Source organism: Falco rusticolus, chromosome 6, assembly GCF_015220075.1.
Source record: "Falco rusticolus isolate bFalRus1 chromosome 6, bFalRus1.pri, whole genome shotgun sequence".
NCBI classification, from domain to species: Eukaryota; Metazoa; Chordata; class Aves; order Falconiformes; family Falconidae; genus Falco; species Falco rusticolus.
The window spans coordinates 74,306,223-74,333,525 of NC_051192.1; the positions used below are offsets into that span (position 1 = coordinate 74,306,223).

General features: G+C 36.9%; 1 protein-coding gene across 8 annotated transcripts in view; it reads right to left on the bottom strand.

Moving 5' to 3' along the window:
- The window catches only part of KHDRBS2 (KH RNA binding domain containing, signal transduction associated 2), a 392,474-nt gene that overhangs the window by 236,005 nt on the left and 129,166 nt on the right, over positions 1 to 27,303 (bottom strand). For all 8 annotated transcript variants that reach the window (XR_005105014.1, XR_005105012.1, XR_005105010.1 and 5 more), the window contains exon 3: positions 17,718 to 17,834. Coding sequence is in view for 2 of the 8 variants with exons in the window: in XM_037392767.1 (XP_037248664.1) it covers positions 17,718 to 17,834 (117 nt within the window). In the remaining 6 variants the exon portion in view is untranslated. The remainder of the gene's footprint in view (positions 1 to 17,717; positions 17,835 to 27,303) is intronic.

The following is a 27,303-nucleotide window of genomic DNA, read 5'->3' on the forward strand; positions in this document are numbered from 1 at the left end:
CTACAGCAATCCAGATACCAAAGGGAACTAAAAAAATGTAGAAAAGAATAAACAATACAAAAGTATCACTTTTATGTGTAGTCTTAGCATTTTTGTTTTTATCCCCTGAGATGTCAAAAGCTGACACGTTAATTTCTAACATTTCAAATGTCTCAGATACACTGCTATCAGTCAGAAGCACATGCATCTTCTTTAATGACAATCAGTTGTGGCCTATTCAACATATAATGAATGACTTTTCTATATTTAAAATTAAAATGAGAGTATACATCATGAATCATTCACAGAAATAAAGGAACAAACTATTACAAATATATCATGATGTGTGGAAGAAGTCCCAGTTTTTCATGCCCCGTAATATCTGAGTCTTAAAGCAATGACACTTCTTTGAAGTCTATAAACCCTTTTCTTTAACTTACAGAAAATTAAAGAAATAAATCAAACTGAAGATATAGAAAATTGTTAGACTGGTATCACCTGTCAGAGCTTTGTTGCAACTCTTATCTAAACATATTCTTTCTTAGATTTTCCTTCTGGTACCAGGAATCTCTTCTAATATTTGCCTGCAATACTCCTGCCATACTTTCAGTCCTATACATACAATCTATTCCAAAGACACAAAAGATTTTTTTTTTCCTAATGACATTTCTTGATACAATGAAACAAGAAATCTTTGCACAAATAACTTAGTCAAATTTAATTAGGCATGCTGAATGGAAATGCGTAACATATGCTTCTATGCTAGCTAATGTGTTATGAAGGGTCATTTGATCTTGTATTTCATGGTATAAGTTTATAACTTATGTGTAACAGAAAGGAATTCTCTCCTCAATCATATTAGCTTTTCCAGTCATCCAGGACTATTATTTGCCCCTATTTCTCCCCTCATAATTTTCTAAAATACTGAATACTACTTCCAGAGCCAGGAAATAATACCAGATGAGTTAATATTTCAGTGTAGTATGACAACTCCTCGGTTTCAGTGCTGTAATACATTCTACAAATAGTATAAAACAAAATGTGAAAATCTGTCCTTATTGCTATATAAAATGAACAAATTTTATAGTTGAGACATGGAGAAGACCAGTTTGGAAACAAAATTCCATACAACAAATAACAGGGTCTATGATCTATCATAAGCACTTTCTCACTGAAGCCCACATTAAAAAAGTAATTAAGTTTATATAGATTGTTTTATTGCTGCATTCTTAAGCTACATGCATAAAATCCTTTGATCTGTTCATGATTCTAGACTATCCCCTTCATGAATACATTACCAAGGTACATTTGAAATATATTTCTGTGTATGTATTAGGCCAAAAATCCATACAAGCCTGAGAATTAATTACATCTTATTCACTACACTTGAAGTACTGGACATGAGCTTCCAGTCATGTGTGAGCAGTTTAAATAGATTTTGGGATCTTATTTATAAACCATTCTAGCAATCTTAATACTGATATACTTCAATGCAATGAATGTAAACATTTTCATTTAATTGTGAATTTGCATTAAAATTATTGTATCTGAATAGGTATCTATAGATAATAATACATATCGTATATCTGGTAGACTAAGCAGGAAAGTAATAAATGGTAAATCCTGAAAATAAAAAAAAAGGTAGCAGTCACCCTATGTGAACCTCATTCAAACCCCTCAAAATTTATGTTCATTTTCTACATTATTTTATATTTGATGCAGAATATACAATGGTTTTGTTTCCCCTAAATACTTTAAAATAAGAAGCCAGCAATATTATTACAAGTGTTATCATAAAGTCAAAAGCACCAACAGCAACTGCATATGAATGGTATTTGGGACACCGCAGGTTCCTCACTATATACGTGATGCACAGTTAGGTAATTCTACCCTAAAAACCTGAAGTGGATTCTCAAGAGGAAAGTGGTGACATATGCTTTCCCCTCTTATTTCTAGAACTTGGAACAGAATTGGCTTCCTCACAGTAAAACAGTAATTTTGAATAGTCTCACTTCCTCAGCAACTGGGATCAGGAACAGCCAGTAGGCATCTCAGGTACTTCTAGCTCCCCAAAAGTCAGGTGTAGAGTCTAAGCTACTTCTTTCAAGTCAGTGAAGACAGTAAGATTCATTCCACGTGTCTAGGAGATGTAGGTGTCCAAAGAGAGAACAGACTGTCTTACAAGGGTGGCTGACATTTGCTATACAAAGGGCCTGCAGAGTAACTTGCATTAAGGAGCTAAAGAAAGTATCTCTCTCCCCATGTACATGCGGTGATGTCCAGAAGAAAAGAGTTCACAAGTGAGAATTTGTCCATCTTTTTGCATGGTAGTGCTGGGCAGTAGCCACAGGACAAGCAGACAACTCAACATTAGTATAGTGGAAAATTCCTGGTAAGAAATTTCTCCCCCCAAAATATCTGGTGGTATAATAAGCATTATCCATCTACATTATTAATCAAAGACTGTACATAATCTAGCTAGCAGTGTGAGAGACCACTTTATTCCCTGTGATAGCTGCTTGCATCAGGGGAAGAGAATGCAAATCCACAGATTCATTACTTTGCTTATGTAATAAGAAAAAAGAAAGATAAGATGGCAGAAAACAGAGAAAACTAGAAGTAGCTATTTGCAATACAGGAACTGCAAAAGACGCAGACTCATATGAACCTCATTACAAATTATCTGGGTTCTGGATCATCAAGGGAATGAAAATAAGATTTTTATTCAGAGGTTCAATATTAGATCATTTTTTACCATGGATTTTTTAGCATTGTGATTGAGTCTCCTACTTAAAACTAGTTTAAAAAGAAAGCTTCCTATATTTCATTGTGTGATGATTGCAAGCAGTTCATTTCTGTGGAGTGTGTTTTAGCAATTGCAGCTAAATCTTTGAAAGAACAAACTAAAATACTAATTCTGTTTGCAACAGTGGATACCAACAGTTTGGCCTTGAAACAGTAAAACAATTAATAATTTATTGTCAAACTATTCAGGAGTACACATTTGCTACACCAATCCAAAGAAATGTGAAACATTATTTTTGGACTTACGTATGTATCTTTGGATCAAGTCTCTTAATAGCCAGAGACTCAGTATAATACCAGTGTTAGACTAGAGTTGAGAGAGTTATATGCATGGCTAATTATGTATTTAATTAAGGAAGTAAGGCTTTCTGGCCATTCCCTATATCTCTCTACCCTATAAACAGACCCTGGAGAAGGATTAACAACATAATACAAAGGAAACATCCTTTTTCTTTCCCTCTCATGCCAGATAAAAAGCATTTGGTAACAGACTTCTGTAATATAACAGGAGGTGAAGTGGGACCTGTAGCTGGACAGAAAAACCGAGCAATTTTATTTTTTTGGTTTTACCACTTCAAAAAATGACAAGTGAATTCTTCAAAGTTTATAGATATCCCTAAATCATTCATCTGTTGGAGCGCCTAAGAGCAAACCCACAACATGCAGCCACTGACTTTCACAGCAAGGGTTTCCAAGCCCAGGAAGGGAGAACTTGCCTGTGAGGCCCAACTTCAGCAAAGCGTATGCACATCCATAAGCTAAAAATATCCCAACCATGTCCCTATGTCTTCTAAACACAGTGTATGCGACCAGGGTCTAGTGTTAAGTGTTAAGACATGGGTTTAAAGAAACTTCTCAGATACCATGAAAGGCGAAAGATGACAGGAGACCAGGGTAAGGCTCTGTGTGTGTATTTTAACCGCCAACCACTACCCTTCCCACCTCCCCCCTGAATTCTGTAAAAGCAAAAATTCATAATTTTCAGTATCATAACTGGAGTTGATCTGATTTAAACCACTGTGATATTCAATGTTATAAATAGGTAAAATATCATACCAGTATGAAAAAGAGGAAAGAATCTGAAAGCCTTGAGCACAGCCATAGGTTTCCTTAGCAGTGCGATATATTCTGCGGGGGTAACAGCTCACACATCTGAACCCAAAAAACTTCGAATTTAGTGCAATAACATGCAGTGTTTGCAAACAGATTTGTAATTACCAATGAATTAATTCTCTGTAGACACTTCTAAAGTAGATGAGCAAGAACTGTTCTCTTTTATTGTGGGGAAACTAAGAATCTAGGAAAGAAAGCCAGAGACACACAGTGATGGGAACTCAATGCCAAATTGATATTCCTCCTGACTCCAAATGCTGGCTCTAAATTGGATTGCATTCATGTTTATCTCTAATAAAAATAACAGAAATAAGAAAAATAAGGAAAAAATCAATAATAATTTTTGCAATGTTATTATCATACCTCTTGTTTTTATTGCATATTCAAAATAATGCCTGTCCAGAGCTGCACACATGCCTTACTTTAGCTGTTAGGTAAAACAGGAATGTATCTCATGCTCAAGTGTTCTTGGAAAGGAGCTGTTGCCAGAGAATATGTAAAACTAATATTTCTCGTTTTCAGGGATGATGAAAGGAAGGCAGTTTGTTTGTTTTTTGACATATAAGCTCAAGTTAAATCCATACAGATTTCCTTAAAGCTACTATTGAGAAGCCACAGATTATTGCAGATTGCATAACAAGTGTATGAAGATGAAGTTACAGCTCTAAAGTTACATTGATGTTTGGTAGATAAATGAAAAAGGAATGCTACATTACAGCAGTAATCAATCAGAAAAATAATCCAGAGACTAATCAATGTCTCTGCATAAGAGAACATTAATCCCTGATGGAGATATTACAAACAAAATAATATCAAGCTCAGCTATCTGAATTCCACTCACTATCTTCTCCTACTGTTTATTGTGGAATCGAATTTCAGAGGACTCCAAAGAGCTGTTGCTCCAAGTCTGATTTTTTTCATTATCCTATTTAATTGTGTGCACTGTAATTTAATTTACTGTAATGCTGCCTCTATTGTGGCAATGCAAAATTCCTTGTAACAGTAACCCATTAAAGTATATTAAAAGTATTTATCACGATTCTCAAGAGTACAGATAACATCATGCATGTAAAACTGGGATTTAACGTAATTGCTGCAAATAATTCAAACCAGCTCTTTTTGCATTTATCTATATGTAAAACAGCAAGAACAATAATCATAAAACAAAACTCAGCAAGATCAAACCTTGTCTTTATGAAGCCGTGCATCAATAAATAAAATACTTTGGAATATAAATCACTGTTCTGAAAAAGTATAGATGGGAAAAAAACAGAAGCGTAAAAAGATCTTACAGTCACCCAAATTGCTGTAAGCCAATGAGTTAGTTTACTTACAATTACCTTGTTGTTTTTTGGGGGTTTTGTTTGTTTGGGGGTTTTTTGTTGTTTTTTTGGGGGGGGGGGGGTTGTTTAGTTTGTTTGTTTTGGGTTTTTTTGTGGTTTGTTTTTTTTTTTTAATTTTCCTCGCTTTCACACGTGAATGTGCTGCTCTACCTCTTCCCAAGCTTTTTTTTTAAGAAAACTTACTGCCTGCTCCCAGGACACTGACATTAGTGTCAGGGCTCACACTGACTGTGCCATTCAGGTTTGCTAATGCCATGTGTGGGAGAAGAGGATCTCCCAGTTGGCTGCATAGTCTCACAACCAAACCGTTTTGGCAAGGGGAAACCTTGCTACCCCGCAGACAGGGGCAGCAACTGAACGGCACCAGCAAGCACCAAATGATTCTCTGGATGATGAAATCTGAATGACCTGAAATCAAGAGTTTGGTGCAGATCTGGATGTCAAAATCAGACTTTTGGGTGCCAAATTGGCATGTTATAGACAGAGGGAGATTGCAGCTGAGTTACTCAGCAGCTTGTTTCTAATACCTAATACATGTGTGCACAACCTTGTTTACTTTGCTGGGGTATATAGAAAACATTATGATATTCCACAAACAAAAAAATTTAAACTGTTTTCAGGTCAGAAATTTATTAAAGTTTACAAGTTTGTAAAACAGAAGGCATGTCATCTTTCACTACTTCAAATGATACATATTTTTCTTCACTAAGGGCCATCTTTAGTCTTCCACATTCTTCTCTTTTGCCACCTTTGAAGTTCCATGGTCCATCACTTTTAACTCAGAAGAGAAAGCATAAACCTGAAGCACTATCTCAATGTTTTGTCCTTTGGAAGTACTCTAATTAATCAGAAAGAGAAGAATCTATTCCAGGTTTAAGTCTTACAAATGGCCTGTCAGAGCTAAGAAAAATGTAAGTCTGTTTTAACACTGGATGTGAGGGAGACAGTGAAGACTTAATATCACCGCTATGTTGCATCAGTAATAAAACAGGGATTTTTCAGCATCTGTTTGAGGTCTGATACAGTTCTTCTGTGAGGACAATGTACTTTTCTTAACTATCAGCCACAGAGTATGAAACTCAACACAGTTAAATTGCCCCCGTGGTTATTCTGTTTTGAAAATGCCATCACTAATTACACAGAAGTATATCACTCCATGAATCAAGTTAGCAGGAAATACTTAAAGTGATACATCTGGCTAAATCTCTACCATTCTAACATCTGACTCTTCAGGCTGGGACATTAGTCTAAAAATTAATAGAAAAATATTTGGAGATTGCATTTGAATATCATTTACTCACTCAGCAAAATACTAAGTGTGATTTATTTTTCTCACTGGTCATTAGCAAAACTGCTATTGGCTTCAGCAGAACAAGAATTGCACTTCTGGGATACTGAGTATTAAGAGGAGATCTTATAGATTTTCTTAGGAGTCAATGGAAATCATTCCAACTATTTTCAAATGTTATTCAAATTAAAAACATTTTAAGTACTTAAATAAGTGTCCCACATTACTGATTGTTTTAACCTACCTTTGCACATAACCAACGCATGAACTTTATTTTTGCATCAGTAAACAACAGAGGTCAAGGGTAGAAAGATATGGTAATCTTGATTTTTCTGCCATCTTTCCGATTAAAAATAAAAACTTGTGAATCAATTTTCCGTATGTATGTAGAAACAGAAGTCTATGTCATATAATACTACGTAATTTCATTAAAAAAAAAGCATATCAACAAGGTCAGAAGCTTTAGTTCAGTCTCTAATAAGCACACAAGCTTGCAGGAATTGTTTGGTATTTACAGCTTTTCTCAAGGAATCACAGGTGAACAAGTTACAGAATCAATAAGGCAGACTGTTTCCAATATTTACAGCCCAAAATTTATAGTCCAAAATTTGTCTCTGAGACACATAAAGCCCATAAAGTTGTTTTTTTTTTTATTTGTTCAATTTTGCATTTTCCTCTCCTGGGGAATATTTACTGAGCAAAAAGCCAGCATAGGAACTTTCACCAAGGTCCTTTTGTTACTGTTGCCTCAGGGGGGGACTGGCCGAGAGATGGGCAGGAGATAAATATGGTGATTCTGTGACCCAGCAATTCCTGATAGCTAATTCTTGACTCTGTTGGTGGCCAGATCATGCACCAATGAAAACAAGCTCCAATACTGAGGGACAACATCTAGCCGTGTCCCTTTTCAGGAGGGGACACTGTGTACAGGTAAGTATCTAATTATATGAAAGTAAGATGCAGCAAATTGGGCTCTAACTATAATATTGCAATGTTGTTTTCATAAGTAATATGTAAAAGCCTGCTGACCCAAATTTGAAGTCTCCATTCACAAATAACATTTTTTATAAAATTGCAACTAAAAAAATTCAGCTGCCTTGAGTGTAGAACAGGTTGCTTATTCAGAGTCATAAATGACTTCTCTAATGGCACAAGAAAGTCTTGTTCATATATTCCTATAATGACCAAGCAGAAGATCCAGAGAAGAATTGAAACCCAACTAGAGAAGTCAACAGATGGCCCCACCGCCCACCAGACTTCAGACCTATACCCTGAAATCCAGATCAGAGCTGACAGGCAGCATAAATAACAAGCCACATCTCTAGACAAGATATCTTTCTAGAATTCCGGAGACTCAAACAAGGCAGAACTCACTGTGGCAGAGACACGGAGCCACAGTGCCTTGTACACAGGCAGGAAACGGTAATTTGGGGGGTTTGAGGACCTAGAACGATACTAGTTATCTTTCTTTGATATAAAGTGTGGTTTGGTATTGATGTTTTTTCTTTACCTGCTGCGTGAAACTCAGAATTGCAAAAAAAGGTGACATATACACATTTAGGACACAGAATAATCTGGAGGTGTATTCAGGTATGTCTTGTGAGGGCAGTAAATTTTACACCAAAGTGAAAGGAACTCCATTGCATAATTTGGTGATAATCTGAGAGTAGTGCTACTTCAGCTATACTTTTAATATGGAGGTGGTGTCATCTACCAGGAATTTCCTACAAATCTGTAGAAACATTTAGGAAATGGGTTACAAAGCAAACTTGAAAGTTTGGAAGCAATTATGCATCTTTTGCGGATAGAAAAGTTGAATATTAAATAGCGTGGAAATTTCAAATTGTGTATAAAAGACAGACATCCCTAGTCACTGTGTAGAAGACATCAGAAGGAAATGGCTAATCTAGAATAATTTACAGTCAACCATTAATTACAGCTATATATCACACACTGTATCACACACACCCACACCTCTCTCTCTCACTCTCTAAATATAAATTCAGATAAAAAGCTTTTAAAAAGCTTTCCTCAAGCCTGACTCCTCTAAGAAAGGTCAGAGTGGTTCAGCCATCCAGCCAAAGCAAAGACCTGTTCTTAACCCAAGAGGAACTGGGGAAAAGACTATTTTCTTTGCAGCAAGATGGACTATGTACTTAAATGGGTTCTAAAACTCAGAGAGGGATGTCAGAAAAAGCATCTTAAATCTTCAGCATAAGTATGACAAACCATCTTCAGAAGGAAAAAATCCATACCACAAGGAAACAAATAATCTTGACAGAAATGGAAACAAATAGACTTTCCCAGAATTTTATAGTACAAACTGAAACAGCCAGCGGTTCCTGTGTTGCAGATCATTTGAAGCTGCATAAATCGAAGGACAACATGCAGTTGGTCTTTCTAGCCAGGTTCCAAATCCAAAGTCACTGGTCAATGATACTAAGGAGATGCCTGTTAACACAGATGAGCTTTCTGATAGATAAGGGACCATCTATCAGAAGGCACCTCATTGATTACGCAGGCAGACAGGACCATTTGAACATAAAGAAGGGAAGAATCTATCCCAGTAGGGCCAGTTAACTGTGCCTTGGCTCAACGGCCTCATATATTTGACTTTGTTCCTACATCAGCCAGTAAGCTAGACAGAGATGTAACAAACGGAAGCTGAAAAAAACTACCAAATAAAAGATCGTCCCATCTGCCAGGAATGTGGCACTAACAAATGATCTGGGGAAAGACAATATTAACACAGAGTGCAGAGAGGTGAGCAGAAAGTAACCCATAATATGCAGGAATGTGATAAAAAATTGAGGTTTATGACTCCCCAGCTAGAAAGATCCTCACTGAATAAACATATTCTCTTTGTCCCAGAGGGGAGTTACATGACTGAAAGCCCTCAGCTTACTGTGATATTAAAATATACAAATTTAGTTAAAAGGATGCGGCTGGGAAGCAGAGAAGATGACTTGCTTTTTTCCTAGCTGTTGCACTCTGGTAACATGGGAGTCTTCTGGAAGGAAAGAGAAGGAACAGCCTTCTGGGAACAAGCTGGTTTGCACAGCTCTGAGGAGCTGGTGAAACATAAGAGGGGTCAGACAGTACTCGTGGACATGACGAGACACCCAAGACAAGCAATGAAAAGATAAGCATTCAAACATTTTTCATGGAAGTCTCATCCATGTGAGTTTGCATGAATTTATTCTATAGGTATCTGTGTTTTGATGGAGAAATAGTTGCAAGAAAAAGAAAGGAAAAGGACAAAGAAAGGAAAAGTATGTGCTGAAAAGGTGGCACATTAAAACTTCCCAGTGACTGGTAAGCCCTGGAGACTGTTGGTGCTGGTGAACTTGCAAGAACATAGAGTCTGAAAACACCAAAAGGCTGCTGAGCATCAGCACACACTGGTATCAGCAATGGATTCCATAACTCGGCCCCCATCCAAGACAACTCCTATATGTAGATGAAGACTGTGGGATTACATATGCATCTGATGAAATGAAAGACCCTCTGACAGATTTTCTGAATGCCTACCACTGACCTGCAGTATTACCCTCTATACTCTGAGTATATACTTGGAATTGGCTTCCTGCATGCTCTAACCACATAATAATGAGTGTGCAATTCAGTTGTGAGGCTGAATAAGTGAATGTGCTGTGAGAATAGTTACCTGCTATCAATCAAAACAGCTTAAAGACTAAAAGCTATTCTAAGAAATACTGGTTGTGATCTGTATCTACCCAAAACTCCCTCCTCTATGAAGGCAAAAATGAGTTTACAACACATTAAAAGTGAAACATAAGAGGTATTTTCCAAAGAACCCAGGGTGGCTGAGCAATTGAAGGTTGCTAGAAGATAAATAACACTGGAGGAAACAGTGGTAAAGATGGTCTCTTCTTTTCATCTGTGCCAGCCAACAGATTTGATTTCTCTGTATAAAGAGAAAATATGTTCTTTGGCTTTTTTTCCCCATGCAAAACCTGGCTTCAGAGTGTGAAGGCCTTTGGCACCTTTTGACATGCTCACTTAAAGGAAAAACTGAGAGAATGTAGATTACAGTTAACATGTTTTTTGCAAATGATCATTAAAAATACAAAATATGGGGTGATCTGCTTTTTGTTTGTTTCCTTTTGTTTACACTTTATGTTGTTGCTGGTTGTTATAGCCCTTACAGCCTCACAGCAGTCAGTATCGGGCAGCTGGGGAGATTTAGAAATGGAAAAAAAAAAGTGTTGCAGCAGAAGCAGTGTGCTGTTGTAACTTCTGCTCTTATCTTGAAGGCATGCTGAGGGCCTAATCCTGGTTTTCATCATAAACCTGTTTGTAGGGTAAAATGGCTGTAAACTGTAAGGTACCCTGGCTGTAGAGATAAAAATACAAAGTCTAGGTCAATAATACTTTTACACACAGCAGAGGAAAACCTAACAGAAAAAGAATAAATGGGTGAGCACCAATTAGTGATTTAAAACCAGCTATTGATGCTTCTGGATGTGAGCCAGTTTTCTAAACCCAATGCCACACATTGCTCTATCTTTGCCTTAGAGATTTTACAGCTAATGATAAAAGAGTACTTTACTGAAACAGAAACATCTTACTTAAGAAACAAACATTTCAGGGATTTTGTATAAAGTCCAGATCAAAACTCCCAGCAGGCTGGAAGTAAACTTACAGGTTTTGTTTTAAAGAACTAAAATGGACTTTTATAGAAATTCCTAAATTTGTATCTCCAACTATAAGAGCTGAAACCTCATGATGACACACTGGGCTTAACTACCATAGCCATAATCTAGAGCAAGTAACGTCACCTGCATGAGCACAGTGGCAGCAGTGTAAAACCTGGTGCAACAGACCACTGGATGATTTTCATTTTTATATATATATACTTTCTAGTGTCTTTTGTAATGTCTTCTTGTTCAGCATTCTGCCACTTTCATATGAAAGGAAATATTACATATGTAACCATGCTGCATACGTTTAAACAATTATAACAGGCAGTGACACTCAAAGGCTTTTGAAACTCAGGACACTAAAGAGGACACTTCTCATGTTTCAGTAAAGCAATTAAGACTGAGAAATAATATAATGCAATACATGGATCATCACCTCCTATAAACTAAACTTGCAACTTTTTTCTTCCCTTTTGGGCTACCTAAGCATTATTTATACAATCTTGAAACAATCAATGAACTCAAGAGAATGCTATCAGAGAACCAACTCTCCGCTATTAAGACACTACACTTACGGTAGACACGATCTAATGAAAAAATGTATTGTGCTTCAAACCAAAAAGTTATTGGGCACCATTCACATTATATATCTATGGAATTAAACCTTTAAGATATTTACGCATGTATTTAATGGTTGCAGGACTGAAGCCAGGGCAGTTAGCATTTGCAGAGAACAAAACAGTGTGCATAGCAACTATCTCATATTTTCAAAATTTTTATAAGGTACCCGTGTAATATGGCTGTTAAAAAACCCCACACTATAAAGCAAATACATTAATCATCGAATCTAGGTAGATTCTCTGTGTTTTGACTTCACACCTTTTTACTTGCCAACAAGTTCTTAATACCTATGTTTTTAAAAAGAAAAGGTAATGCAAGATATCCTATTTAAGGGGACAAACCATTGTCCCAGTGGAGCTTCTTTGGAAAGTACTTAACACAGAGACAAATGAAAGGCAGAGAGCTCTACTGCAATTAACTCTTCTGTGATTAAACCTTCTTTCTTTAATAACTACCTTAAACAACAACGGAAACTTGAAAAGAAAAGCAGTTAAAAGTTCACTCAGTAGCTGACAAACAATGAGTCACAAATAGTTTACATGATTTTTCAAACCTGCAGTGCAAGTCTGTTCTCTAATTTCCCATGCCTTATAGGAAAGAAACAGGTATCTTTAATAACAGCATCCTCCAAATAGCCAGGACAAAAGACATAAGTATGTGGAAGTTTAAACAATGAAAGAAATGGGTAATAAACAGAAAGTGTGCAAAACAGGAACTGGTGTTGACAGGATTTCACTAGGTAAAAAGACTTCAAATTGAGGTGGCAATTATACATGAGTATTCAGGAGATTTAAGCACTGCTTACATTTTCTTCATGTGTGGTTGACAGCCTGTGTGCTACTGCAGCAACTGACGTTTTAGCTTTTATGGAATACACAGCCTTGTTTTCAGGCTACGAAATTTCCAAATACTGCTTTATGTAAGTAAAAAGTGGTTCAAAAAGATGTTTGGAGTGCCTGTGACTTTGGCAAAGACAATGTGAGCTTCCTCAGTTTAAATAATCTCTCTTGCAAGAAGCGCCTTGCAGTTGATGAACAGTGAGTTTTCAGAGAAAAAATAATCAGGTTAAAAATCCATTTGTCATTTTTTAACAAAATGGAAAATAATCAAAAATCTTCCTTTGGGTAACACTCGAAATACTATTAAAGCAAAATCAAAACATTTTATTTTTCTTTGGTTATTCAGCTCTTTCAAACATACTCACTTAGGTTAAATTTTAAATAAAAGAGTTCTTTTTTTACAAAACAAGAAGCACAAATATTTTACCCTGAAAATTTTTCAACTACACCACCTGCATATTTTCAAGCTTTCTCTCACAACCTTTCTTCGTTTCAGAATTTTGGAGCCTCCACATGCCTCTCTTCTACATAACTTTGTGTTCACTGGGAAATTCCCAACTTATCTTTCTTTGAACGTTCCCACCATAAAGTTACACATGCAATGGGAAAGAAAAAAGATAAAATTCTGTACAAGATTTTTTCTTTTCCAAAAGATTTATGCCTGCCATTTATTTTTTCAAGCCAATTCTCTTCCCTTTCTCAACATATTTTTCCTTTTCCTATGCCTTGTTCACCATTTCAGTTATTAATCTCAGATCACGGCCTTCATTTGCTCTCTTTTACAGCATTATCTTCACCTTCTAATTACTGCTATCATGCTACAGATAGTCATTTCAGGCAAGCCTCACCATATACATTCTCATCTACTCTGCTATCTCTGATTAATCTCTGAAAAAAAAATTTAACAAAAAGAGATGATGTCATGTTGCAGATAGGTACCACGGTTGGACTATGATTAATGCTGTGGATCTGTTCTCCCTCTTGTTCCTAAGGGTGAGGTCCCACCTCATACCAGTGTCCCTTAGATGAGTATTTTCTCTCCAGTCAGTAGAGGGTTCTCTAGGGAAACATGGAAGGGAAGGAGTGTGGTTTTGACTCTTCCCACATACTCTCCTCAAGCTCCAGCAATCTGCAGTCAGGCCATGCAGCCCTTAAAGGCAGTTCTAATGACACCAGTTTGTTTGGTTTTGTTTTTTTTTTTATCTCTGGCCCTAAATGTTCTTGGGTTTCCTACAAAAATTTTCCTTTCACTCCCATCTACATGAAATCATTGCCATTTTGCTTTCTGTTCTGAAGTTCCACAAAACACAAAGACCAAGTTACATGTATTGTCTAGTGCATGTTTATTGCACGCTGCTGTACATTTATTCTGAATAAAAAAAAATACTACTAATATAAATAATCTAAAACCAGGGACTGGTGAAATGGTGCAAGCCCCAAGACTCTGCTCTCTCCTATGAAACTATCGTAGGTAACTAGCTCAAGAAATAGAAGTGTTTAAAAAAATTGCTACATATCTTTCTGCTTCTTTTAAGGAAAATCTATGCTCTTACTGCTATATTTTATGTAAAAAAAGTTATTCCAGCTCACTGCATACTTTTTTTTTTTTTAAAATGGCCTACTGAAAAGCATTCATTGCATGGTTGAAAAGGAGAAAATCTGCATCTATGTATGAAAGCAATCAATTCATTCCACTTGTAATGAGATTTCTCCTGTCACTTCAATTTGATTGTTTACCTGTACAATCACCTCCAGGGCTCTTGGAAAAAGGAGATAAAGAAATGGAAAAGAATCAAAAGCCAAGCAATTCAACATGACTATGTTTAATCTCATCACTACCTGTTCTGAATAATGTATTTGCATATTTATAATACTATATTACTACAGGAATTGCAGCCTTTAGTAGCAGCATGTAAGCTAGCAAGATCATGAGAGCTCAACCTGTCTCAAGAACTCACTGGCAACTGGCTGTGCTCTTATGGTAGGCACAGTTCTCAGTGGTCACAGCTATGCTCAACATGTTGAGCAATACCTTCTCTATGATTTGAAAATAAATGGGAGTTATTCAGCTAACAAATATTTCAAATTTTAGTATAACAGTTTTGCATGCCAAATCAAAAGGAAGAAGTATCTAAAAGCCAGCGTCATCTTCTGTCGCTTCTAGTGGCCTGTCCATGTTTCTTGACGGTGCTTTTTTATTCCTGTCAGAACTTTGTAGGATCTGCCTCCTTTCACAGAAAACTAAATTTCTGCTGAGCCACTGGCATTAGCTTAAGCACAGAGATTTAAGTACTCACAGTAGCCATGCTGCTCTGGAAGAATCATAAGTTTTCCTTATAACCCAAATAACATTCTGTAAAGCTGCTGCAGTCACATTTGGGCATCTCTTCGACAATTTCTAACACAACTTTCTGTGGCACATATATACACTCTGTGGTATTTAGTGCACAATTGGAGTTGTTCACAATATTAATTTTAAGTAAGTTGCTTTGCCTTTTCAAATTAATCTATTCTGTTCCCACACTGTAGGCACAGCAGATATTCAAAAGTCACTCTTCATGAGTGTCCCCTGAGGCCCTGGAAAGGAACAGCCCAAATTCTATAGTCACTGAAATTTACCCACAGATTTCTTTTTTAAAGATAAGGGAATTCTGAAAGGCAGATACACCTCCCTTGACAGAGTCTGCTTCCCAGAACTGAAACCTGCCCCTCCATACGCCCAAAATTACAGAGTAAGGCCAGAGTTGTTCATTGTAGAGCCAAGCATTTGCTGACTGTCATTTTGGCAATGAAAAAAACCCAAATCAGTGGATCAGTTCTTTTCAAACCCTAAGTACCTAAGGATTTAGGGCATAAATGTATTTAGTATTTTCCAGAAGTTGTTTCTGCTGCTCCAGCGCAGCTCAGCATACAGCTGCACTGGACTGGAGGGAAAAGCACATGTCTGCAGTCTGCCTAGGGACTACTGTGGTTCACGGCATAATGTAGACAGCTTTAGGGAAATTCTAGTTTAGAGAGAGAAATTACTTTATTTTTTTTCTTGAAAATTCCTCCAGAAGGAAGACTCATCCACCAATATACATAAACTGATTTCTTGTATGGTACAAAATAACCACAACAAGCCTCCAGACTCTGGCAATTTGTATTTAAATCTGAAAAAAACCTGCATAAATTAGACTAGTGGGCTTCTTTTATGGCACAAAAACTGTTTTAACCATAGCAAGCTGTACTTTTCTTAGCAATATAGCAATCTATGCTATTAGTTAAGCTCACAGTCAAATCCATTTTCTTTAAGTTTACCAGTATCTCAACCTAGAATTCCTTCTCTGAAGTGCTAATTGTAAGTATTACCCATCCAATAATCATTCTCAGCCTCTTTTGCTTGGAACTGGTAATAGTGATTGATGTACATGGATCAGATAATTCCTATATCTCACTGCAATTGCACAGGGATTTTTTTCTTTAATGTCAGTAATGTCTAAATTGGATTAAGGTAACAGTCCCTTATGAGGCCTTCTCTAGAGAAGTTACTTGCATCAGTGCTATATTTAATGCTATTTTACTCTGGAACTTGATATTTTTACACCATTCTAATATGAATGAATTTCCATGAAGATCATAAATAACTTCAGATTACATGTAAAGGCTAAATATTCTATCAAGAGGGGAAAAAATATCCTGAATTTTGTTTTTGCTGACATACTCACCAGTGAATGCAATAACTGGCATGCTGGCACTGTTATGATGAAATTAAAATGATACAATGACAAACCAACCTCAAAATCAGTGGACTTAGCCTATCTATTTACCTGTGCTTAAACATCTGTATTTGGTAACAAGCCCTTCACACTCCCTTGTCTGGGCAATTGCTGCTCTTGGCAGTAATAATCTGAGTGGGTGGCTGTGAATGGAGCTGGCAGACGCAGTACTGATGCAAATTACTGCTACTTAGCAGCACATGGATTCATTCATCCAGGGAGTCATTTTTTATCATCCCAGAAGTAAGCCAAAAGTCATAAAATATTTTACTTCTCAATACCTAGAAATAAAATCTGTAGCGTATTCAACATTTATTATCATAAAACATAATGGTAAATAGATAATTGAAGTGTCAGTATGCCCAATGTCATAAAGAAATCTCTGAAAAAGTGAGATACATTCCATGTGCCTAATTTGTCTGTTTTGTAGCGTTTTTTCAATTTTGCAACTGAAGACCTCATATTGCATGTCTGACTACTGATACACATTACCAAGACCAAATAATGCCAACCATAAAATCCTGATTAGTCTTTCCTTTATTCTGGAATATTATTGCTTTCATTATTTTACCTACTGGGATGAATGACAGAGGTGACAGAAAGGAAAGCAGAATAATGCAGTATAAAAAATTCAGTGAATTTAACAGTCATTATTTCCGTGTTGACCATAATACTGCTGTTCTACAGTCTGTAAAGATGCCACAAGGCAATCAGCACTTGCTCTTTAGGACAGATATATACGAAGCTGCCTTACCTTACAAACAATTACTTCCGGTGCATTGACAAGGCAGTGATTTCAAACATTTTTTTTTTATATATATAGTACATTTTACACACATTTAAGCAAAATGTCCACTTCGTTATCTTTCTTTAGAACTATGCCCTGAATAAATAATCAATCTTTTTAAAAAGTCCCATCTCTAGAGGAACAATTAGCAAAAAAAAACCTATTTATGTACACCAATATTACAGCAGTAATCTATAGAAGCTATACTTTCTCAGAAAAAACAGACTTCTCCCAGAACAAATGAACTTTAAGCTGGTTTCTCTTTTAAGTGACCTATTTAAATACCAGTGGTAACATAGTAACTGTGGAGGTCTAGAAATATATGGGAAGCTGGGTTTGCGTATCAAGAGAAAAACTGTATTTAAGCAATTGATGTTGCTTGAAAAAACAAACTAGCCTTGGAGTCAGTCTATTAGGAATCTATTAATTGAGTCATTAATAAGTAGACAGGCAATCTCAGTGTAACAGCTAAAGCACAAATGTTTCAACACTAATTGCAACCATAATCCAGACACAGTACCTTAGCTTTATCCCTCATGGATCCTTTCCCCAGGATGGACATTTTTGCACCTGTTTCTTCTTGTAACCTCTTCAAGGAGTTTCCTCTTGGTCCAAGCAATTTGCCAACAAAATTGAACTAGAAAGCAAATAAAAGAAACATTTTAGATGAAGAGGTTCTTTTTTTTTTTTTTTTCCCAAAACTTGAATAAATCTTTATAAACAAGCTGCTTAAAAAAGAAAAGTCTACTTTGCATTAAAAAAATACTCCTACTTAGTTCTGAGACGAATTCATTGGGATACAAGTCTGGAGAATGTACGTATCCTCTCACCCAGCACAAAGGGCCATAAAAGCATTCACAGTTTATTTGAACCCAGGAGGCCTCTCTCTAGGACAAAAATGGCCAGTGCCTCCTTAGGTTTAGCTAACTGCTAAACAAGATCTTTGCTTATCAGACACAGAATGCATATGTTCTTTCCTGAGTTAGACAGCTTTATTGGCAAAGTAATATATTCTGCTGAGTTAGATCTTTGGATGGGTTTTTAGAAATTGATGTTTTACACATTGATTCTAAAATAAGTGCTCTTTTTTGTTTATCGACTTCAAATATCTGTTTTTCCAGCAGCACAACAAATCACAAACAATAGATCACTGTAGATATTCAAGGCTATTTTCTGGGAGGTTTCTGAAGAACGCCGGGCTTTGTCTGATATGCTATTAATATTCTTAAAACACTGCATAGTCAGGTGACACATACTTTCTTCTGTATGAAAAGGACAGATGTCTACATGAAAATCATTCAGAGGACAGAACAATAAACAAATGAGATGTTAATGTTATGTTGACACAAACTAATAAAAAGGGGGGAGTCTATTAACTAACAATAATTTGTTTATTCTGTAATGAATAGTCTCTTCAATTTATTATTTTTTATGCCTTCCAAAATCTTTTTAAAAGTCTATTGCATGCCATCTTTCAAATATGACTGGGAACCATCAGCACTTGCTTAGGATGTTCCTGAACTTTGTTCAAGTCTGAACAGACAGTGCTCTGGCCTGGCTTTTAACAAAGAATAAACTTAGTTGAGGAAAAAGGTGTATAATTGTATCAGCACTTCCTTGTCTTTATTTCAGAGATTATTCATAGAATCATAGGGTCACAGAATTGTTTAGGTTGAAAAAGATTTGTAAGATCATTGAGTGCAACCATTAAACTAACACTGCTGAGTCCACCACTAAACCATACCCCATAAGAACATGACAATAAGAAACAGCAATCAAGAATATGGTACTATCAAAAATACACCTGGATGTCTAAAAACATGTTGTAACATACCTTGTTTTGCATTACTTTCTATTTTAAAAATTGTAAAAAAACAGATAAATATTCTTGTTTCCACTTTAGCCAGCAAGAATATAACAACACAAATGCATCAGCTATGTTAATAACACGCAAACTCAGAATCAAGCCAATACCCCAGAACCTAAGCTGGCTTTCAGTACGGTGTCTTAATTACAAAACACTTGTAACTGTCTTCAATTACTGGTTAAGCCATCAAAGAAAATAGAAATCACAATAAAAATAAATATGTAAAGTGAAACCTAAACCAACATAACTGCTTTTAGCAAAATAACATGTCTAGGGTGGAGTACTGTATCATGGTTTACCCCCAGGCAGCAACTAAGTACGATGCAGCTGCTTGCTCACTCCCTCCCACTGCAGCAGCATGGTGAGAGCTGGCAAAAAAGCTAAACCCCATGTGTTGAGATAAGAACAGTTTAATCACTGAAATATAATGAAAATAATTGTAATGAGAAGGGAGAAAACAGAGAGAGAAATAAAACCCAAGAAAAACAAGTGATGCACAACACAACTGCTCACCACCCACTGACTGATGCCCAGTCAGCCTCTGAGCAGTAGATCAGTAGCTCCCAGTCAACTCCCGCCCGTTTATATATTCAGCATGATGTTCTATGGGATGGAATATCCCTTTGGTGAGTTCGGGTCAGCTGTCCTGGCCCTGCTCCCTCCTGACTTCTTGAACACCTCCTTACTGGCAGAGCATGGGAAACTGAAAAGTCCTTGATTTAGAGTAAAGCACTACTTTGCAACAAATAAAACATCAGTATGTTATCAACATTATTCTCATACTAAACCCAAAACCACTGCACTGTACCAGCTATAGGAAGAAAATTAACTCTATCCCAGCCAGAACTAGGATACAAGTAGTAACGCTGCAGAAGAAGCCCAGCAGACTTTGAAGCTCCAAGTAAAGATTTTTCAAGCTTGTGTGCTTGTATTGTTTTTTCCAACTTTGTTGATTTAATAAAAGTTACCTACTCTTCAATAAATCCTACCCCATTTTGGGGCAGGATTTAGAGATGATGCCCCATCACGGCATCAACAGTCCTATGTCTTGAAACTGTAGCGATACTTCTTCTAGGGACAACTTCTCTTAGAAGTTGTTGGCTTCAAATTGATTATTACATCTTATATGAAAATAAACCAAACAGTGAGGAAGGAATAGAAAGAACTGAATTTTTACTTTAATACTAGATACTGGACTTAATCTATTGATAGAAAAAAGATTTCAAAAACTACACATCTCACGTATGTGAAAGTTTATTAGAGGCAGCCAAGCAAGTAACAGAGCTTTTGTTCCTCTGCAAGGACCCTCTTACATGCAGAATGCTGTTTTTAACCCTTTTTTCCCCCTTTTTTAAATCTTTATCTTTTTTCTTTTGTGCCACTTCTACATCACCAATCAGAGAAGAACCATCCACTGCTGCATCATTAAGTATCCCTTAACATTAAGAAAATATGCCCCTCAAAAGCTGAAGGAGCTATACCACTACATAAATTTGGAGGAGACTGTGAGGCGGCCAGTCAAAGCTCAACTGTTTGCCCTCTGAATGTAAAAAAACGTTTAAAATACAGTCTGTGAAGACTTATGGTGACCATTTATATTTAAGCACTTCATAAACTGTCTAATAATTGTTACCTTGACATACTGCTGTAAAGGAGTGGTATGGCCAGCATAAACTAATTACTAGGTGGATTTTAATCACTTCACAGGAAGTAAGTGGCTGGTGATTTTAATTCTATTGATTATGTAGCAGACAGACACTCACATTTCATCCACCTTCTAAAAAACACATACCAGGAAGCAAGCAATTACTTCCAACTGAGTAACTGAATTGCTCTTAATTTGGTTAAAGTTGCAGAAAAGCCAGTGCACTGTGTCAGCCATTCAAATGTTGTGCTGGGTCTTCTCAGCATCAGTCTAAGGCTACTGGCTATCCTCAGCAGCAGTCTATAATCACAAAACTCCCCAAAGTCTGAAAGTACTGGTAGAGTAACTTTGACTCAATAACTTATGAAAAATTGAATCCTTTACGTTCACAGCTAGGCAAAACCAGCACACAAGTAACAGAAAGTTTCAGTGAACAGCACAAATCGTATGAAACTTGGAACACAACTTTATTCCTCTTATTCATTTTATTAAGATATTCTCGACAAGAACCTGAGCAGAACCGATTTGAATAGTGGAAATCTTAGGGTCCACTTACAGGCGCATGCATGCACACACAGCCAAAGCATATAGTGACAGTGAAGGAAAATGTGTAAACTCGGGCAGTTTGACTGCATACGATGACAACCCTTGCTAAGAAACACACATTCCTGGTACAGCCACTGTAACTGAAGATCTTATTTTGCAATCTTAGTTTTGATTCAGTTCCACCAAGTGTACAAATTATCTCCAACTAATAGTAGCTCTAACTGTCTAGGATAATATCTGGTCATATTTGGAAATGATAGCTGAGAAATGACAACATACAGAGGAAGGAGTATGAACGGAAAGCTTACACTGCTGGGAAAAAACAGACTTCCAGTTGAAAAATATGGTTATTGTTGAGTTACTAGATGTTTTTATATGTGGCTTAACATTTCAGTCATGTTTATGAGCATGAGCTAGGCTTTCCGTGTGCTTGTAGAAACCCTTCCTGGTTTATGGTAAAGATTTTGAACATTATTTTCTTAGATTTTTTTATCATTTGTCTGGGAGAGACAGATGCATGTCTTCAGGGGAAAATGATCAGGTGATAGCAAGGGATGCTTTGCTTATAATCAAATGCACATGATGCTTCATTTGTCAACAGCTGTGCAATAAACTTTCTCTTGTGCAAAAGAAAACCTGGCAGAGAATATAGCTCGATAGATCTTTACAGTATCCACAGCCAGTCTCCTCAACATCTTCCCCAACCAAAACACACACAGTTTCACCAGGTTTGTCTACATCTTGATTATTTTCACACTCCACCCCACACAAGCAATCACACTGTAAGATGCCCAAAGCCAACACTCTGGCTTCTCAGCCTCCATCAAAGCTTTTGTCCATAAAACTTTTTTTTATACTCATATGGAAATAGCTTAACTGTGTAAGACATTCTGCTCAAGTTTATATGGTAGGACTGAATACGTAAAACCAAAGATTAGATACCCAACAAGTACACAAAAATTGAGAAGCCTTAAGAACTAATAACATATAATTTCTCACCAAAAAACTGCCTATGTTAGTGAAAAGCTTAGGTTGTGCTCCATGCATAAATTTTATATATATATATATATATTCCTAACCTACAACAATATATAACATAAAACATACATAACCACAGATTTGCTCATCTCCAAAACCCCTTGCAGTAACACGTGCTGCACATCAATATGCCTCACTTGCTTCGGGCTAAGACACTGAGAAAAGAATCCCTACAAGTAACCAGGTGTCAAGCTGGATCACAGCAGAAGCAGTCTGTCTTCCAGTGTCAGCATTTATTATGTTAATATACCATACGTAGTTTCTATGAAATGCCAAAGATTAATTACAACCTGTGCTGTAAACAAAATGTGTGCAATAAATCATTATTAAAATATATCCTGCAGCTTACATACAATGTTGCTATAGTCTTCAGTGCACTGCAGCACCTCAAGAATATTGCCACATGTATTTATTCTCATTGCCACACTTGAAGTTACCTCCTTTAACATGGGCATGTGACGTGTTGTTCTCAGAAGTCATAATATCAGCAGAATTATCTCAGAATTGAAATTAAACACGCTCACACATTTGTAAGTTGATATTTACATAACAACTGATTTATATAATGTTGCAAACTCAGAGTAACGTTTCTTCAGTACGTGGCATGTTAAAGCAAACAGTGCAGGAGATGAGCACAATGGGAGTTTGAACTTGAAGCAGGCATCAATGGCAAATAGACATGGCCCCACTATTGAGTCTGTGTCGTATAAAAGATGGGGAAAAGAAACCCAACTTGTGCTGTAGAGAATCTGTAGCTAATACTAGCATACTTAAATGCTCTTGGCATTGGAGTCCTTTCACTGGGGAGGAGCCCACTGAGACAGCTGCAAATGGGGCTAGGCAGATAGAAGCTGTTGACTTTCATCACTACCTCATTTTTTAATGCTGAGAATTGTAATCAGCCGCTGATCCTTACCTCAGCTGTATACACAGGATGCATTTTATTCTCCTAGTTTATCAGCGATAAACTGGCCTTTGAATAAGCAGCCAACCACACAATGGTTAGCTCTCTTGTGAGACTCATCACACTGGTGGGCTGATGTTGCTGCTCTGCTTGTGTGTGCCAAGGTATACTGTGAACCCTCCAAAAGCTGGGACACAGGCTCCAAGGTCAGGCAGGGTGACAAGGCTTGTCCCTCTCTGAGGGGGTCCCTGAAGCCAGCAGCAGCCTTGGGATGCAAACAGTCACGTGTACTCAGGACACCATCCGGCCTGTGTAGCCATGTGGCACTACCAGAGGTACATCAAAAGCTATCCACCATACAGCAGCTCTAAGTGCTCCCCATAAAACCTATCCTGTTTAAAACCACATTTCTCCCCATCTCCCTTCTGTGCATGGGGGCAAGAATGCTGGTAACCAAGTAAGCAAAGAATCATATGATTTGCTGTTATGTTGCAATATAAAGCTCTAACCTGCAGTTATTTCAAGATTAAAAGCTTCATCTAATATTAGTAAAGGTTTTGACCACCTCAGGATAGTGTACCATAGGTATAACAATTCTAACATAAAGTTTACAGCATTAACATTCAAGCTTCAAACTAAAGAAAATGATTGATAGAAAATGCATGTTCACATTTAGAAGAATATTTGTTTCCCTGTTTGATGTAGCCCCAATACATCCCTACTAGAACTGTAACATTTCTTATTTTATAAACACTCTTTTAATAGGGTTTTACAAGCAGAAGCAAGGAATATGCTTACCATTCAGAAAAAGTACTTGTCAGTGACTGTTCTATACACAGATCAGTGTTCAGAACAGCAACAAAACGTAGATAAACAAGGAATGGGACAAACAAATGTTTCCAGCTGTAAGATGAAGCAGCACAATGCCTTGAACTGGGCGAAAAAATTAATTTATTCTAGAAACAGCAAAACAGAAATAGCATGGTTTTGGCAATATGGAATAGGTTTCTTACTTAGTGTGTTCTGTTCACCATTGCCATCAGCTACTTTGTGTGGAGACACTGTCTTTTGATTTTCAGAGCTACTTATCCTCATAAAAACCTTTCCTTATTCATAGGGTGAAAAAAAAATCCTTATAAATTCAGTCCTGTGCTAAAGAAAAGGGGAGGAGACAAAGATATTATTCACTCCTGAAAAAAACCTTACTGACTGAGACGTGCTTATAAATTATGTTTATTCTGGTCCTATTCTAGGAGTTCTGATAGTTCATTTATTTTTTAATACCATTTATTTTAAAAGCATCTCACCTTTTCATATGCACATGGAGCTTCCCCTCATGTTCAGGTAGTACTGGATGATTACGAAGGCAAATTTTATTTTTCTCAACAATCTGTAAGCATTGCAATATGTGTTAACTTTTAGTCAGCCCTGAATTGGTCATGCAGCTGGACGAGATGACTGTTGTAGGTCCCTTCCAAAATGGAACTATTACAGTCTATTCTATAGCTCAGCAGATTCTGCCAAGTTCAGGTTTGCCCCTCTCTATATGTAGCTGCTTACCCCAATACCTCTTCAGTATCTAGTACTTTTTGGCTTTTCCAAAATGAACTTAGTGTTCCAGATAAGGATGCAACATTATTTTTTTATTCCAGTGATGTGATGTTTACTGGCTGTGGAGAAGAGTTTCTTAGAAACCTCCTTGATAGGACTGAACTTTGCAGGGCCCTGCTTTAGCAAGGCGTGTCAGGAGACAGCAAACTGCAGAAGCAGAAAATGAATGTACCCCTTCAGACTGGCTCTAGAGATCTACTCCAAAGGACATATGCTAACACTTTCCTAAAGTATTGCACCACTGAAACTTCACTGCAGCCGTCCCACAACCAAAGGAGAAGGCTGCCCTTTCCTACAGAGCTTACTGGGTCTTATCTCTTCACTATGCTTTGGACAATAACCCAGTGCCAGGCCATGGGGAGAAAAATGGACTCAAAATTAAATGCTCAAAGGGAAAAATAAAGCTTCTTGTAAACTACAGTCCGAATTAATCTCTCTTTTAATCAATAGAACTACCTCAAGAATAAATTAAACCCAAGTAACAAAGTTAGAATCATTAAAGCTACTGTGACTAGAAGATTTAACTAAGAAATAAGCATTTCTTTATTACACACTTCTTTTATCTTGAAAAGTGCTGGGAGTTCATATTTACAGTGTGCTTGAAGAAGATGCTGCAATATTTGTCTGGCTATTTACTAGCTCATAGCAAGCATCTAAATCTACACTGAAAATATATTTTTGGCATCACTCCATGAAACAGATGGCCAGTGACTCCAGACAAACATCTTCCAGATACAAGTCCACACTGAGATAGCAAAATAATCTCCTCACTTCTCATTTCTGGCAGTTTTCTGTCAGAATTTGGTAACAATTTGTGGCATTTAAATCAAGCAATTTAAATTAGGCTTAAAATGTAAATAAGTTTTCTGATTAAAAAAAAAAGTTTGGTGTCTGATGTATCTTTATTCACTTCAACTTTTCATCTCAGGAAATCTGAACAGCTATTTTTCTAATACATGCATTATCAGTGTGATTATAATCTGCTAATCTGTCAGACACCCAAACATTTTATTTTGGGTGATTCTGTTTTAAAGTCTGATGCAAGGTAATTGGGAAAGCCAAGAAACCAATTAAATTTGCGCATCTATATTAAATCTGCAATTAACAAGTTTAAAGGGTTTATTATTTTAATTGCAGAGATACCCAGAGAGACTCATTGAACCAGGCACTGACCAGATGTGCAGGAAAACTTGATCTTGACCCTGAAGAGCTGTCAAGAATGTTGAAAAAATCTGAGGCCTTGTAGAATGTATGTGGCTACTACTGCTTATTTGGATGGTTAGGGAGTGTTTGCAGAAACTACTGTTTTTAAAATTACTGGGCTCAGTTATGAAAGTGGGTATTACTCGAGGTAAGTGCAGCAAGACCAGGTTCTGCTAACAGGAGGACCATGCGAGACTGCTTTTTGAACTCAGAAATGAAAAAGAGGATTCTAATGTCACATTTTATCGTTAGCTTTTGCCTTTCTTACAATTCTTCTGCTACTTGCAACAAACTGCTTTTTCCCTAAGCTTACCGCTGTTTGGCCAGCCCATCTGGGGCGGTGTGGGAGGCTGAGGGCAGACAGGAATGGCTTGGGGCTTTTTTGCCCATGTTGGGGAGGTTAGAGCCCTTAGCAAAATAGTTGCCAGTCAGAGGTCATGATGGATCTTAACCTACCTCTCTAAAGAGTCAGGAAATTCTCTGAGGGCTGACTGCTTCTTAATGGAAAACTGTTCAAGAGCAGTAGTATTGCTAAAAACTGCAGAGTATGCTGTGCTAACCATGATTTTGTATTTAAGCTGTATTCTGTTGAATCAAAGGCAAGAGGCCTCTTCAGGACAATAAGGCATTTGTGTTTTAACATTCACCCTAGCCAACACTGAAATAGTCAACTTTCACTCTTTAGAAATAAATAAAAGACAAAGCAAGTAATAAGGAGTTCTTGGAATACCCAAGACTGGCTCATTTGAAGGACGTTATTTAAAACGCTATTCCCATAAATGCCAGCAACTCAGACTGCAGAAGTGTACCACTAAGCTTTTTTCAAAGCACACAATTCAGTTTACATTGAGCATATGCATAGGTATGGAAATAGGTACTAAGACTACAACACTTAAAAGCACAATCAACATTTGGCTAATTGGGCTTATTACTCCCACAGATACACAATTTATTGGTCACAGTAATAAACACCATCTGCTCTTTGCTAACTGGCAGCAACCTACTAACTTTTTTCTAACTTCAAGAGTTTAGAACATAAAAGGAAGATTTGAAGAAGCTGAAATACAGTGGGATTTCCAAGCATATCATCTTACTCTTACTGAGCCAAATATGGTTTCATATTAGGAGAAAAATTTCTCTTTGACAGATGCTGTATTTGCAAAGTTAAGTTCTAAGTCAACAAGAACTAGGATAAATTTGCGGCGAATACCCAACCACAAAATTAATGTATCTTTCTTGTGTATGTTAGTGATACTGGACTAGTAAAAATGTAGCATAAAACTAAAATTTCT